Below are 15723 nucleotides of genomic sequence, written 5' to 3' on the forward strand. Positions count from 1 at the left end.
TCATGTTTTGATAAAGTGGGAGTAGCTTATATCTTGGGAACGCTTTTGTGTTATTGGTGTGTTCTTTTTGTTCTTATAGAAGGAGAATCATTTTATACAATACGCATTTGGTACCCCAATTCAGCCGGGAACATCCTCAAATTTGGCTTCAAGAATTAAGTCATTTTCAATATTTATCATATTTTATCGTGGGGGTGGCTCATATCGCGAGAGCAGTTTTGTGTGTGCTAAAGGGTGATATTTTTTTGTTGTTATAGAGAGAGAAGAGTCATTTTAAACGATACGCATTTGTGACCACCCAGAAATTTAGCCGTGAACACCCTCAAAATTAGCGTAAAATTAAGCAATTTTCCATATTTTTTCATGTTTTGTCGTGGAAATGGGTTCTATATTTCGGGAGCTGTATGTGTATTATTAAGGGTGATCTCTTCGTAGTTTTGTTGAGAGAGTTGAAGGCTACGCTTTTTCAATCTCGGAATATTTTAAGAGTGAGTTATATGCCAACTTTATACTATTTTCTTGAATTTTTATCATTTCATTTTGTACAGTGTTGAGTTGCGCGCGATTATTTCACGTGGCGTATTTAACTTTAATCGCGTCTATTGTGTTCGACAGGTGCTGTTGTGTAAATTGTCTCCAACCCAACGAATGTATGCAACTGTTTTTTCGATCGAGTTTACACTATTGGCTTTGGCTGTTATTTGTGTTTAGTTTGCTGTGCGTTGTCGTGGCGTGTGCACGCGTTCTCATCGTTTGTGGACCGTTGTAGTTACTTTTTGCGTTTCTTGATTTTAATGTGGGAAATACTAGTATTTAAATAGGTTTGCCATCAATTGTTTTTATATTGTGGACTTTACTGTGAGTGTGTACGCTGCATGCAGCCGGTCTTTGGATCAATTAGTTTAGTGTAAAATTAAGTACGTTTGTTCTCCTTGTGGATAGGCTGCCAACGCCTGAGTAATAAAGGGAGGAACATAATTTCTTATAATAATTTGCAGATTGGTTTGTGTGCACAAGTGAGTAAGGAACATGTAGTAAAAATGTACTTTACTAAATATGAATATTTAATTTATAATAATACATAGATGTTCATTATATGCAATAAAGAATAATGTAATCATATATTTTTGTTCATATTTATTCCTTGTGTTCAGTTTGCTGTTTTCAGATTTAGTTGTAATACATGTTTAACACAAGAATAAAGTATACTATATGTAACTAATTTTACTTACATACTACATACTATAAAAATTATAAATATAAATAACAGAAACAAACAAGATTTGATAACAGAGCGTTGTGGTTCAGTGGTACGTAGGATATGCTACGATACGATGGATTGCTGGTTCGATCCCCAGCTGTTGTAGGACGTTTTCTCAAATATAAAAATAACTGTTGAAATCTGGGTTGCATATGTAAAATCAATCAAATACAATAAAATCCTTAAAGAATATGCAATACAGTGTGGAAGCAAGTTGGTAGAAAGAAGAGAAGAATAAATAACAAGAGCGGGGAGGTAGTAGAAGAGTACTAGAGTAGTGGAATGAGAGAAAAGCCACCCCGAAAGCAGGAGTGGATCAAATTTTTAAATTTTTTGGCGGCGTGTCGTTCTATAAGACAGTCTACACTTATTGCCCACTGCTTCGATGCGTCCATTGCTCCCGGCCCAACCTACAGCTACGATGTCTCTACGCTTCATCCCCAGGATTCTTAGGCATATCAACAATTTTATGGTGGGGATCATCCCCGAGTGGGAGAACTCCTTATAAGGAATAAGGACATTCCTTATGAGGATTTGTAAACATATTTCTAAGTTTAAGGTCCTCTCAAGACAGCCGACACTTAAAAATATTTTTACAAGTTCTGACCTGTACCTGAAATGATAGAAGGGAAACTAACAAGTCATGAGCAACAACCACTTTTGTAATATCTTTATTAAAATTAAACGTACAGAGAACTTATAATCACAACATGAGAATAACAAAGTAGAGGTCGCCTTTTTGTCGGGACAGACATATACTCGTAACTAGTTACAGAAGAAAACACGAAGCACTAACAAATGTAATCAAACTTTCCGGACAGAATATGCAAAACCAATATACAGGGTGTTGCAAAAAGAAAATTCGATTATTTAAAAAAATCAAAGTACAAGTAGGAAAACATATATCATGCCTGATTTTAAGGGACATAAGGAATTAATATACAGGATGTTTCACACAAATAATATTATTTAAAAAATCTTAAATAATAAATAAATAAGACGATAACATACATCTTAACCACTATCCACGGGAAACTGATATACAGGGTGTATCTAAACAAGAACAACTACATATTAGAATACATAAACTTCCAAACTCTACAAATGAAGCCAATTTTCCACTTGGGAGGAAAGCACATATACAGGGTGTTGTATAAAATCAAAGTTCAAGCAAGGGACACTCTTTAAAACAATACTCAGTTAATTTCAACATGCTTCCAAAAGAAAATTCCAACAATAAACTTAACAGGATTTTCGTAAGATGGAAAGTAATATACAGGGTGTTGCAAAAAGAAAAAACAGATATTTAAGACAGAAAATATTGGAATCCAAAAGAAAATAGTCAAAAGTTGATTGCAAATCAAGGAAAACAAATATACATGGTGTAAACTAAAAGGAAATGACAATATTTAAACAGAAAATGCTCAGGTCAAGCAAAAATATCAGGAAATAAATAAGGTTGGTCAATTTTGATCAGGCAGCAGGAAAATGGAATATATAGGGTGACCCAAAAGAAAATTACTACAAAAATAACAAAACTCAAAATTCTCGAAAGATAACATCTATCAAATAAAAATGTTATAATTTTCACAATGTATATCGAAGAAAAATGCAAGAGAAGGCGACACAACAAAAATACCACTACATTCAGGAAGTAAATACTAAAGCGCAAGAACTACATGAAATTTTAAATTGTTGCCTGATAAGGTAAGAGAACAATAGAATTCAACACCATTATAAATTTTATTGCAAAATTAAGATTTAAATTGCGACGCAATCGCCAGATAAAGTGCCAGCCGACGGCACGCACACGCAGTAGGAAACATTGAAATCGCATATTGTAAATATTTTACGGGCAGTGATTCATTGTCAAACTACTAAACACATCAACACGATTAGAGAATAAAGATTGCAAACACACATAAAAATGTGAAATGAAAAGGAATGGTGAAACAAACTTTCTGTAACGGGACCCAAAATGCATCTGACGGCACGCGACAATTTAAAGTTATAACAATACACCTATCTACTACACGCAATTAAAGAGCAAAATGTAAAATGATGTAATAATATTTACAAACTTCCTCCCGCATCAGGTAATCTAGGGCTGAAACCAAAAAAACACATGTGTTAGAACACTACCTCGCGTACTATTTAAGTCCGTCCTGTCGGATACTACACTTGCATTACAAGCGATATTGCAATATAACAGAAAACGTAACATTCTAACAAGGACAGATGTTGATTACACGTTCTGGTAATTGGCAGAAATATAACTAATTTTAATTTCCATTCGCAGCACCGAACTAATCCAATGGCAGACGGAACATTAACACAAATGAAGACACAAATTATGTAAATGTTCAGCGCACAAATGAATAGCAAAATCGAGTGCACACGTATTAGCATTAGATGTTGATTTTAGTACATAAAACGTAATGCAATTCACTGAATCAAATAAATAGAAGAAAGATGGGCCGCGCGCTGATAGGAACAAACTAAAACGATCGAACGTTTGAAGCGTGCGTGCACTTAGCATGGAACTGCTTCAATGCGATAAGAAGTTGTTTATACACAAACCGCGATAAACAAGTAGAGTAGGAAATGCAACATTAAGATGGGTAAATCTAATTCTGCATTATTGACCAAACATCCACAAATTATTTATCTAAATTCTGCATCTGAGTAAATTATTCAAAAGTGATCGAAACACCGCATTCGGGTATTATTCCAAAATACTACAATTTCTAGCACTTTGAGAAATTCTCCCGCAATAAATTCAAATACAACGAGATAAAGAATTAAATTCTGCATATGGGAAAATTATTCCGAAGTTAGTGAGATACCGCATTCGCGTGTTATTCTAAAAAAAAAACTACAATTTCTAGCGCAATGAATACTAGTGCGCATACACACAATTTTCAATATAACTCGGGTTACGGAATTATCTCGCAATAAATTCAAATACAAGGCGATAAAGAATTACATTCTGCATCTAGGAAATGTTACTGAGACACAGTGTTCGCGTGTTATTCCGAAAAAACTACAATTTCTAACGCAACGAGTTGGCCTAGGCAATCACCCTTGTACTGCACTGAATACGAGTTATTCTTACCGCTACCCACGTACGGTACCCTGAATACGAGTCACTTCTACCGCTGTCCTCGTATGGTGTCCTGAATACGAATCACTTCTACCGCTACCCTCGTACGGTGCCCTGAATACGAGTCACTTCTACCGCTACCCTCGTACGGCGCCCTGAATACAAGTCACTTCTACCGTTACCCTCGTACGGTGCCCTGAATACGAGTCACTCCTACCACTACCCTCGTATGGTGCGATGAATAAGGGTCACCTGTGCACTCACACGTCATATGTCACGATACTTCCGATATAATCAAATGCAAATTGGTGAAAGATTTAGATTCGTCAGTTTTTATAAAAAACTACAATTTCTAGCGCAAGGAGTACTAGTGGGCGCCCATACAAATTTCAATATAAGTCGCGTAAATATATTGAATAACTATCTGTATTTTCCGCACAACGCGACATCATCCGCGAGTAACACGAATGAACTAATCATCCAACGGCACTAAAGTAAACAATTCATTCAAAGGACAAACATAAGCAGAATAATACAGAGCATACAGACAATACCTACATGTAAACATTGCATTCCTTCTCAACAATATATCGCATAAATTAAACAAATTATTAATTTGCCTAATTAATCCTTATTATTTTATACAATTTTCATTTTCTGGATGAATGTACTCTACACAATGCGACTGGGAAATTAATTTAGAATACAAATACTATGATTTAATTGATTCACTTACTTGTGTTGTGTTTCTATTGACGAAAAAGAGAGTTGAACAAGTCTAGAATGTAATGCATATGTATTTTAATCACTATTATTGAAAATCACAAAATATGTTATCAACGTTCAACGTTCGACGGCATCTCACTATCGGAAACACGCATGCAGTTAACACAATAAATTGATGTATAAATTGTAGCAATTATAAGTATAAATTGATTATCGTTTAAAATGATCCTTTTTCTATAACAACAAAAAAAGAATACCCCAATAACGCATACCGTTCCCGAGATATGAACCAATTTCCACAACAAAACATGAAAAATATTGAAAATTGCATAATTTTGAAGCAAATTTTGAGACTGTTCCCGGGCGAATTCCGGGGGTATCAAATGTGTATTGTATAAAATGATTCTCCTTCTACAATAACCAAAAAAGAACAACCCAAGAAAACATACAGTTTCCGAGATATGAGCCAATTTCCACGACACAACATGAAAAATATGGAAAATAGCCTAATTTTGATGCCAGTTCTGAGGGTGTTCCCGGGCAAATTTCGGGCCTTCCAAACGTGTATCGTTTGAAATGACTCTTCTTCTATAACAACAAAAATAACACCCCATTAACACAAACCGTTCCCGAGATATGAGCCTATTTCAACGATGAAACATAAAAAATACTGAAAATTGACTAATTTTGAAGCCAATTTTGAAAGTGTTCCCGGCCGAATATTAGGGGTTGTCAAATGCGTATCGTTTAAAATGATTCTTCTACAAGACAAAAAAGGACACCGTAATAATGCAAACCGTTCCCGAGATATGACCCAATTTCCAATACGAAACACTAAATACTAAATGTTGAAGTTTGTAGAGCAATTTTGAATCATTCTGGGTACAATTTTGAGAAGCGGCGAAAACGTTACCTGTATTTTCTTGCATCGTGTTCAATACAATAATCCTTAAATTGTAGGTTATGCGTTAGCCGTCGGGCGGCGGCAGGTCACACACGCGTCTGGAACACGCTTGAGAACACACACAAACGAAAAAATAACGAAGACTCGATACACTTTTGTAACCACTAAATACAGGCGGTATGCTATTACATTAGAGACCCAATTAACGAAGTAAATTAAATGCACAAGCAACGTGGCGAGTTGAAGTGCAGAACATAGACCAGCCGACGGTAAAAATAAACTGACCTCTTATCATGTAAGAATGTACCTGCGTGTGCCCAAAGAGAAAGTAACAAGCGCACGTCAAGGCGGAGTGGGCACAACGTATACAAAGATAAGACACTATACATACAAGGCTAATCTATGAACGCGACGTATTGTACAATAAATAACCGAAATACTGAATTTTGGTACACCTAGCGCAGTCTAGGGACAATATTTTTAAATGGATAATAGTATTAGGTACAAACAGAAAAAAAAGTGGAATAAAATAATTATTTTGAACTATGTCATTGTATTTATGTTGTGAAAATTATTAATATATGTATAAATACATAACATGTTAATTAGTATAGTTCAAGTAACAAGATGGTTAATCAACCATGGAAGGATTGGATTTACAATGATCAAACTACCTACCCCACAATAATTTGTTAGTTGGATAAAATGTGATCAAAATTGCCTACAATATATGAAACGACAATTCGAAAGTCAAATCCGCGAACAAGAAACATTTCTTGATGTACATATCAAATACTGGCACGGCAAATATCACCTGTTAGATTCATACCCGTCTTGGTGCTCACTCTTCAATCTATTAAGTCCCAATCTACCTCTCGCTCGACTTAATTCCCCGTTTAGGTAATCGTCAAACAACCTTGGCCTTCAGTACATTTTCATTGAAGTGCCCAACCACATTGCCCCTAGGATTATAATTGGCGACCACGTACGTCTCACCTTTGCTGTTTTTCGCCAGAGCAATACCCATTTCACTGGTTTCCTTCCACACCAACTGCGTGAAATGCAGCGTGTTCATATTCACGCACTCCAAGCCAAAGATATGATGCCGTTTTTGTGCGTACCACGTACTGACTACATCTTTGGCGCATGGCGTAAAGCTAAAATCAGACGAATACACCATGTAGGTATTCTCACCATATTCGTTTTTCGGCCGATGCGACATTCCATGAAACGCACAGTGTTGCGCCCACTCCAGAGCGAAAATACTCAATTGTTTATTCAATGTCAACGGCGGAGCATTGTGTTTCTTGCGATATTCATTGTGATACTTGAGCGCTTCAAGTTGAAACTGATCAAAACCAATTTCATCCCCAAAACTAACTCGCTCCTGATCCGGAGTCGCAAGACTACCAGCTGGGAGAACACTCTCCGCAAAATGGCCGACGAAATTACCAGCCGGGCTGTAATTTGCCACAATATACGTATAGCCATTGCGGGTGGCAACGCCAACGCCCAGTTTTTCACTGGTTTTCCACACAACTTGTGAAAAATGTCCCGTGGATAAATTGCTAGGTTCACGACCAAAAGGATGCGCCTGGTGCTCCTCATACCAGGAGTCCACCGGCATGTTACCAGAGATGACAAAGTTCGGATCGGCATTATGAATACAGAAAATATTCTCACCATAGGGATTATTCTTGCGATGTTCCATTATACCACGTTCAGCACACATCTTTGCCCATTCTTCGCTAAACCTACACAAGTTAGCGTCCAACTCAAGCGGGCGTGCGCCATGTAACATGCGATATTTATTATGTGCGTCTAAAATGGCGGCATTGAAGCTACTCTTCGCCGTCTTGGAAATGTTCAGCGTCGATATGCAATTGTTGTTGTTAATGTTCGTCACAAGTGGTGGGACGTTTTCGACAAACGACCCAATGATATTCCCCGGAGGATAATACTGTGCGACAACGACGAGTTTACCCTTCGCGGCAACAAACGCCACGCCAAGTTCTTGGCTCTCCTTCCATACTACTTGCGTAAAATGTCCCGTTGATAGAAGTGTTGGTTCCTTGGTAAAGTCATGCTTCTTCACTTCGCGGTACCACATGTCAACCGGCTCACTTCCTTTGATATCAGTATTCGGATTGAGGGACGGTGACGAAATAAAGTAGATATTTTCACCGTATTTCTTGTTGCTGCTGTGTTGTAGATTATTCTTTTTGAGCAAAAAAGTAGCATGATCTAGGCAGCTCTTACACATTTGTTTGTTCAATTTCAAAGGCGTCACACCATGTCTCCGTCTGTACATGTTATGATCTTGTAGACATTCGGTTTGAAATTGTTCGAGAGTTTTAGCCTGTAAATTCTACCAAAACATTATATTAATAAAAATGAAATAAAATAATATAATAAAATATTTTTTGCTTACTTTTGAAGTTTTTACTGGGGTACCCCGCCTGGACCTATCCGCTTTCTCAGCTAAGGTCTCCACCAAATCAGGCGGTACCGTCTCCTCTCTATTCTTCTTCTCAGTGGTAATCTTGCAAGCAGTGCGTTGTCCCCTAAAAGTCTCAATGGTTTCCCTCGTAACAGTTTCCAACATAGGTTCCTTTCCGTTCTGTATGGACGCAAATGTCCTCTGATCGGTTTTGCGCACCATGACAATCCTGCTGGATCCATCATGACCGTGTGCAGTGCGTCGAAACCGGTGCAGGTCAGTCAACGAGCCGGGAAAGTTTGACTTTCTGCTTTCCACAGACGACAGCGAATTAGTAGATCCCGCATGATCGTATATTTCAAGCGACATTTGGAGAAATGTTTAAAACGCGGATTTAAAAATCTAAAACAAACAAACAAAACAAACAACACGCGTTGTGCTGTTCGAGTTGCGGCGCGTTACTAACTGTGCCGAACAGTAATTTCTAATGCTCCTCCTGTTCAGCAATCGACATTGTTCCGTATTGTTAACCAACTGTGACAAAATCGGCGATGCGCTTCCAGTTGATCACGAAACCGGCTACCAAACAACGCGCGCCGGCCAAACCGGATGTTGCCCGAAAGCATTACGATAATCTATTATAAATTACAGCGTTGGTTAGGCGATTGAACTTGTTTACGCGAACGCCCGGTGGCAATCCGGCAAAATACGGTAATTTCGATTCCAGGTAAATATTTCTCCAAACGACACGTGCGTGTAAAAACTCACCTCGGTGATTTCGTAGTCATCTTTATTTCGTCAGAAGTAAACCGCAAGCAAGCGAAGAACCCATCACAAAAGCCGGCGGTACAGATGTGAGGCGGCGTCCACCGACGGTGTTTTCTTTATGCCGCCCCTCAGAAACGCGCAGGGGTGATGTTGCCGCCGCGTGCGCGCTTGATCATGCGCCGTGCGTCACCAATCGATTACTACACTTTTAAAATCAGATCAGGAAATACTTGATAATAAATTATTATCAATTATTTAATCTCCCACGTGTAAATACACAATATTTACTTTGACACGCCACCGCCAGCTACCTTCCAACTGATTCCGAGCAATTGTACGGATCGATGCTGACGAATCTGACAAAAGTCCGCCGTGCAATGCACCATCGCACATTAATTGTGCGCTGTTATCATCGAATGACCTTAAAATTGTGGCACGTATATTTACCGGCACGAACCATAGACGTATGAATTAAATCTAGGTACGTGGTGTGTGCGACATCGCCGAACAGCGCGAACAAATAAACAAACAATGCCGTTTCGTCATCGACCAGCGTAGAAAAAAACCTCCGATTACGAAACGTTGTTTGCAGTTGACACGAAACTGTGTTTATCGGCAATGTTCTGAAAATGAAATTACAACAACGCGCTAAGTGTATAGTTTTTTTTTTATTGGATTACATCACGAATAGTTACGAGTTGCGGCGGCAGCGACAATCGAATTGATTGTGGGCACGCCGCCGGTTCCGGCGCATTGCATGCGTTGATTATTCGCATATAATCGTTCAAGTGCAAGGACAAGGCCGAGGATAAAAATATTCATCGGAAATTACACCCCCCTAAGTGCGCCCACAAAAGTTTCTCCTCGTTTCCGTTCCAGCGCGAAAATAAACGAGAATTCGAAACAGTTAAACACACACATAAACACTAAACTAAAACACTTATAGGCATTAGTTGAAGCGCGTCTAATTGGTAAAGCAAGAAAAACTAGGCGCGCGTAAATGAGCTAAGGAATATTCGGCGCACGTCAGAAAAGAAACTGCACCACGCCGTTTTACATGTAGAAATGCGCACGTGATAATGAACTGTTACGCTATGCACCAGTGCGCACCGTTTACAGCGTTAGAACATGACCATTCATTTTCCAAAACAGCAATCAATAGGCTCTGATATGAAAAACATAAACAATCTTCCTTAATATATTTACAAGCAAATTAAATTAATTCAGGAGAAAAAAAAACGAGGTCGAAAGCGTAATACAAGTTTTGAAGTTTAAACTCACCTCAAATGAGGTGTGTTGCCTTTGACATTGAGAGGTGAGATTGATTAAATCATCTTAAATAACTATGAGCCATACACAGACGCATACGTCTCCGCGTTCAATGCGATAATCTAAAGTGCCGGTTGCGTTGCTTCAACCAATTTCATCGCATAATTTTTGCCTTTAAAATCATTAAGAATATAAAAATGATGTAACAAAAATAAAGAAAACACAACTGACCTGTAGAATTAAAAATATCTTTACACGAAACACAGCCTCGACTTTCGAAATCCTTCCGCACCAAAAGATAACCTGCAAAACTTCCTGGATGACTTCCTTCTATGCGTTTTCACGCACCGCTTCCATCATACAGCATGCAATCGTGCAGTGCGCTTGCAACATCAACACCTCTTCGCTCGATCATAGCACTCTCCATCAGTTAAAATTTCAGCGATGCAAACGCTGCAGTAATTTTACTCGCCAGTCTGTTGCGGCATTTTCAACAGCAAATAACACGTGCGCAATACGTAACTGCGCCATGGCTGCCAAATAATGCATATTGTAATCGTTAGCGTAAGCAAGCGAGCTATTCAACAAACCCATTACACCGGGAATGGCGGCGTTGGGGAAATTCACGCTATTTGCAATATCCGGAGAGGAGGACTACTGCCCTAACTTGCATTATCCATCCCTTTCACATGACTATTATTATCTCTACACTCATCCAGAATCCGATTGCAGTATTGATGCGCTTCCGAATAATCGCCAGTGTGAAGATAAAGTTGTGCGAAACACAGATAACTCTCCCATTTATCTACGACCGCGACTTTCGCAGCTATAGAAGCCGCAGCAGTTGGTTTTTCGTTGTATAACAAGCGATAAAAGTGAAAAACATTTCGGCAAAACATCACAGAGTGATTCATGGGTTCATTGGGAAAACGCTCTTCGGCATGCGAAAGAATAGTATTACTGAGGGCATACTCGCCTTCCTGATGCATTAATCCTGCCATGTTACACAGAGCCTGCACGTAACTCTCACCGTAGTATGTTTTGTTTACCAGGAGACTATCGGTGTTCAAATAGAGCAGAAGTTGACTCCACAATGACGACATTTCAGTTTTACCGTAAAACAACCACAGTCCTGCTTTCAATCCGTAGTTTGTTGCGATTAGGTCACCGTGACCATGTTCGGAGTTAATAATATCACTTCGAGTTAACGACTAGTTAAAAAACAATAAAAGAAACACAACATTTTCAATGGAAGCAAATAAAAATAAATTATACTTACATCTAGAACTATTTGTGGATGTGCTGTAGATAATCCACAGAATTTCACAAATGATTGAATTCCTAGAGACATTACATACGACAAATTTAAGTCAACGTATTTTATGGCTGATTGTTCAGCGATTAGTTTATGCTGGTTACTTGTAAGACATCGTAACCATGATAAAGCATGTTGAAGGCATTGATTATCGCTGCTTTCCTGCGCCATTTTGATGGATTCCTTCAAAGCTAAAAGTCCTTCTTGTCTACAATACAATTTATTAATTTTTTTTAATTTAATTTTAAAAGAATATATTTACTTATGACCAAATTGACATTGTAAAATCGCTAAATTCAACGCAGCATATCGATATGTCTTGGTTCTTGCATCGGCATTCGCTTTATCATTGTTTGCAGACTTATCAAAGCAATGATACAGTGAATCAATGGCCCCACAATATTCTTTTACTCTTAAATAATTTAAATAGTTTAGGAAATGCTAAAAATTAAGTTGTTTAGTGCGTAAATTTTATATTTTTGTAAATTTTACTCACTGCAGCTGAAAGATCTGGATTACTTTTTAGTAAACTTTTGATATATTTGTGTAATTCATTCGGGGATAATGCTTTGCCTTCGTTATTGGCAATAAGTGCACTTTGTGTGGCAATAAACAATTCGGCTTGCCTTTGGGTCCAATCACGGTTTAAGTTTTGATTGAAAGTTGAATTTTTTGAAGAATCAAGTGCACAATGTGGCTGTTCTAAAGTACCATTGATAAAAGGGCCGCAATAAGATTTATAAGATTCGAAAAATATTGAGATTTCAGAAAATGATAACTTATCAAAGTTAAGAACTAAACGGCGCAAATAACAACCTAAAATATAAATTATTAATATTTTTTGTTTGATTTCATGTTTTTTCGTTGTTTTATTACCAACTACACTGTTTTTCCCAATAACACCAACTTTAATAGCCCCCAATTGATTATCCAACTGCATTAACTGTACAATATTATCAACAGCATCCTGCAGTGCCCCAATACCACTGATTAAATTCTTTATAGTGGCTAGAAAACTCTCTAGAAACTGATCTTTGCAGAGTGAGTATTCAACTTGTGAAATGAGATTGTGCAGCTCAGCAAAGGTAAGATCTGGGCTTTGAATTAGTTTTAATATAAGCAGACAAAACTCGCAAATAAACGCACGACGTTGTGTGCAAAACACTGAAATTTTAACGATTTTTCTATCAAATATTTAAAATATGAGATTATATAGCACAGTACCTGCAAATTCTCTCACTTTGTAGAATTCCATCGTTAAGATGCCAACCGTGAGGCGATGCGGTGTTAACACTTCTTTATTCTGCTTCTTTGGAATGAAATTAGCACCAGCATTGTCTTTTATTGTAGACATTTTTGTTAGTAACCGGTGAAGTCAACGAAACCACTTGTGGGTTAGCGTAGTATCATAGATAACCTTTAAAACTGTACAATAACAAGCCGAACAAAATACAATTTGTCAGTTGATGTTATGCAACTTAATATACAGGACACATGTTTATAGCAATAAAATACAACTATAGCCATACATTGTTAAATAAATAACAGATTTGCTTAAATTGTAAAATTATATTTATTTCTTAGTAATTTTGAGCAGTTTAATATCCCTGCTGGAAAATTCCATATGTTGTTGAGAAGTTGGAATTTCTTCAACATTAAATTCCATTTGTAATTGTTGTAAATAACAATTCCAAATCTCTTTTTGTTTATCAGTATCTCTTATCTCTTGGCTCTGAATTATTTCAGTGCTATCACCACACAGCTCCACTAATGTTTGTGTCAAAGATTTAATTGACTAAAACATACATTATTAACTATTGTAACTGTTAAAAATGTTATAAAACAAATTACCTTTGAATAATATACACAATCAGATAAAATTATAAGTTGATAGTCATTGGCACTGATATCTAATTTATCAGACCAGTTTAAAACTCTGGCAGTGACTGATCCCTGAGATGAATTAATTGTATCTCTGTTGAAGGCAATGTTATCATTCAATATAGTTAGTGTTTCAGGCAGGTCAGTTAGTGTAACATTTGCACTAAAAGAGGAAAATAATTATAATTTTTATCCTGTAAAGTTAATAAAATGTTTTTTATACCCTAATAATGCAGCAGTCAATCCCACACATCCAACACCAGATCCCAACTCTATAACTTTCACATCTACTAAAAAATTTGGATGTTTCAAGTTGTACACTTCGAGATATTTAGCTAAAACTATGGATGCATCCCACACAATACAATTCACATCTCCAACTGACTTCTGATGTAGTTTTAGAGTGTGTAGTTGAGTATCACTTGAATTAATCTCCAATTCACGCACAAAATAATCAGAATCGCAAGGCATGACTTAAAATAATCTCTGGTTAACACTACCTAACTTAAGTCACTAAGTAAAATAAAGGAATATCTAAAATAGAAGTGAACACGTTCACGGCCAATAAGCAACTGAGAAGAATATAACCTGAACGCATCTTATATCTATAAAAAAAAAACAGGTTGTATGCGCAATGCAAACAATAAAAGTCTATTTTTTGTATAAGTATTCTATCGACTATTGATATACAACATTACAACAGAATAAGTAAACTTAAACACCTAGAAGAAACAAAATGACAAGTTTATATAAATTTGTCAATGATTTATACTTACAGAAAGTACAAATTCATTTGAAAAGACACTATAGTAGTTACCCATTGGCAATACAAATCTATTTGTGGAATTAATATTCATTATCATAAGAAATCTGACAGTTACAACGTCCCCATCCCATGGACATGCATAAAAAGTCGTATGTCGTAAATCTTCACCCTAAAATATAATTTATTTTCCTTACCTCTGTAGAAAGATTTTAAATTTGACGATATTTACAAATTTAACAACTTTTTCACCAATCGCACCAGTAATAAGAGTCCCAAAAAGGTAACAAATAGAAATACCAAATGTATTAACATCAAATTTCTGAAAAAAATCATGTTTACAAGATAAAAACGTAAAATTTTAGTGTTGTACTTACAATTAACGTTGTTATTACACAAAAAGCCAGTGTAACTCCAGCTATGAATGTGTGTAACAACAGAGACCATTTGAACATTTCACTTACAATCACCCATATCCTACAAGAGATAAAAAGTAGATGATATATAAGTTACCTTATAAGAGAACATATAGATTTGCTGTCTGTAGGCGAGTATAAGTTTCTGTTTTCGTTGCCATGAATTCTCTGTACGTTTAATATCATCCAAAGTCAAGCAAATAACTTGTAGAAACGTGTCTAGATACGTTGTGATACTGAGTAACGTCACAACACATGTTAAAGTCCCTAAACCTAATATAAATATACAATATCCTGTGAGAATGTTGTATACAACTCGACATAGACTACTAATCGCTATAAAGAAGTACTAAAACATAATATTATAACTTTCAGTCAACATTAATACTTATTAAATATTTCCTACGCTTGGAATAACATAATGACAAGCATATATGTTATCAATGCGGCAAATGTTGAATTCAACATAGATTATCCCTGGCACAAAGATCAACGTGCTATAAACCAGCGCCATTTTGGCTTGGCAGTTGTTCCACTCGAATTGTTGTCGCACTATCTTACTATTTATGTCTAAATATGGATTGGTGACAAGTAACTCACACATATCATCGAAATTTGGTTTATGTTTTCTTATCCAGTACGCAATTACATTGGCATGAGCAAGCATTAAGGATATATTTAAAGAAATTTCGGTAATAGATCCGCCATTTTGAAACTCATGTATTAAATAGTTAACACTGCCGAAGTAATAAGTGATTGTGGATGTGTAGAAAATAATGTCGATGATTATATGATTATGAAAATGGACTAATTTTAGTACTTTTGATGGTAAAAGGATATTTGTTAAATAAATTGTTGGGTCAGCCATGTTCTTCAC

General features: G+C 36.7%; 3 protein-coding genes and 1 long non-coding RNA gene across 6 annotated transcripts; all 4 read right to left on the reverse strand.

Annotated features, from left to right (window-relative positions):
* Positions 1–6527: 6527 nt before the first annotated feature.
* Positions 6528–10085, reverse strand: LOC135790826 (uncharacterized). 3 transcript variants are annotated; one of them, XM_065301107.1, is made up of 4 exons: positions 9491–10085; positions 9203–9407; positions 8426–8741; positions 6528–8362 (listed from the first exon to the last, which is right to left on the reverse strand). In XM_065301107.1, the coding sequence occupies exons 2-4, from the start codon at positions 9220–9222 to the stop codon at positions 6902–6904; spliced, it is 1797 nt and encodes a 598-aa protein (XP_065157179.1). In that variant the 5' UTR covers positions 9223–9407; positions 9491–10085; the 3' UTR covers positions 6528–6901. The 3 variants fall into 3 exon arrangements, with proteins under 3 accessions (XP_065157179.1, XP_065157178.1, XP_065157177.1); XM_065301106.1 differs by having other exon boundaries at positions 9203–9431; XM_065301105.1 differs by lacking the exons at positions 9203–9407; positions 9491–10085 and having other exon boundaries at positions 8426–9196.
* Positions 10086–10909: 824 nt separating this feature from the next.
* Positions 10910–13232, reverse strand: LOC135790853 (anaphase-promoting complex subunit 5-like). The gene is given in 8 exon segments (XM_065301137.1): positions 10910–11113; positions 11115–11144; positions 11146–11682; positions 11751–11994; positions 12049–12227; positions 12283–12602; positions 12663–12950; positions 13011–13232. Coding segments are annotated over 8 exon segments (1932 nt in total). The 5' UTR covers positions 13141–13232.
* A 103-nt stretch (positions 13233–13335) lies between these two features.
* LOC135791094 (protein N-lysine methyltransferase METTL21D-like) lies at positions 13336–14253 on the reverse strand. The gene is made up of 3 exons (XM_065301413.1): positions 13891–14253; positions 13638–13830; positions 13336–13581 (listed from the first exon to the last, which is right to left on the reverse strand). Exons 1-3 carry the CDS (start codon positions 14136–14138, stop codon positions 13360–13362), a joined length of 663 nt encoding a protein of 220 aa, XP_065157485.1. The 5' UTR covers positions 14139–14253; the 3' UTR covers positions 13336–13359.
* Positions 14254–14321: 68 nt separating this feature from the next.
* On the reverse strand, positions 14322–15114 carry LOC135790959 (uncharacterized). The gene is made up of 4 exons (XR_010547876.1): positions 14808–15114; positions 14663–14752; positions 14444–14602; positions 14322–14389 (listed from the first exon to the last, which is right to left on the reverse strand). It is a non-coding gene; the product is annotated as an uncharacterized lncRNA (long non-coding RNA).
* Positions 15115–15723: the final 609 nt, after the last annotated feature.

Source organism: Atheta coriaria, unplaced genomic scaffold, assembly GCF_025399875.1.
Source record: "Atheta coriaria isolate IRGN ID8LTWV9N9 unplaced genomic scaffold, Caltech_Dcor_3.1 hic_scaffold_4_pilon, whole genome shotgun sequence".
NCBI lineage: Eukaryota > Metazoa > Arthropoda > Insecta > Coleoptera > Staphylinidae > Dalotia > Dalotia coriaria.

What these genes read in the sequence shown, in the direction of transcription:
- LOC135790826 (XM_065301105.1), bottom strand. Translation starts at nt 8,803, where the DNA reads ATGTCGCTTGAAATATACGATCATGCGGGATCTACTAATTCGCTGTCG. An exon ending in CCCCAGTAAAAACTTCAAAA is followed by an intron (nt 8,363 to 8,425) that starts GTAAGCAAAAAA and finishes ATGTTTTGGTAG; the next exon opens with AATTTACAGGCTAAAACTCT.
- LOC135791094 (XM_065301413.1), bottom strand. Translation starts at nt 14,138, where the DNA reads ATGCCTTGCGATTCTGATTATTTTGTGCGTGAATTGGAGATTAATTCA. An exon ending in TTGACTGCTGCATTATTAGG is followed by an intron (nt 13,831 to 13,890) that starts GTATAAAAAACA and finishes TTCCTCTTTTAG; the next exon opens with TGCAAATGTTACACTAACTG. An exon ending in ATTGTGTATATTATTCAAAG is followed by an intron (nt 13,582 to 13,637) that starts GTAATTTGTTTT and finishes TGTATGTTTTAG; the next exon opens with TCAATTAAATCTTTGACACA.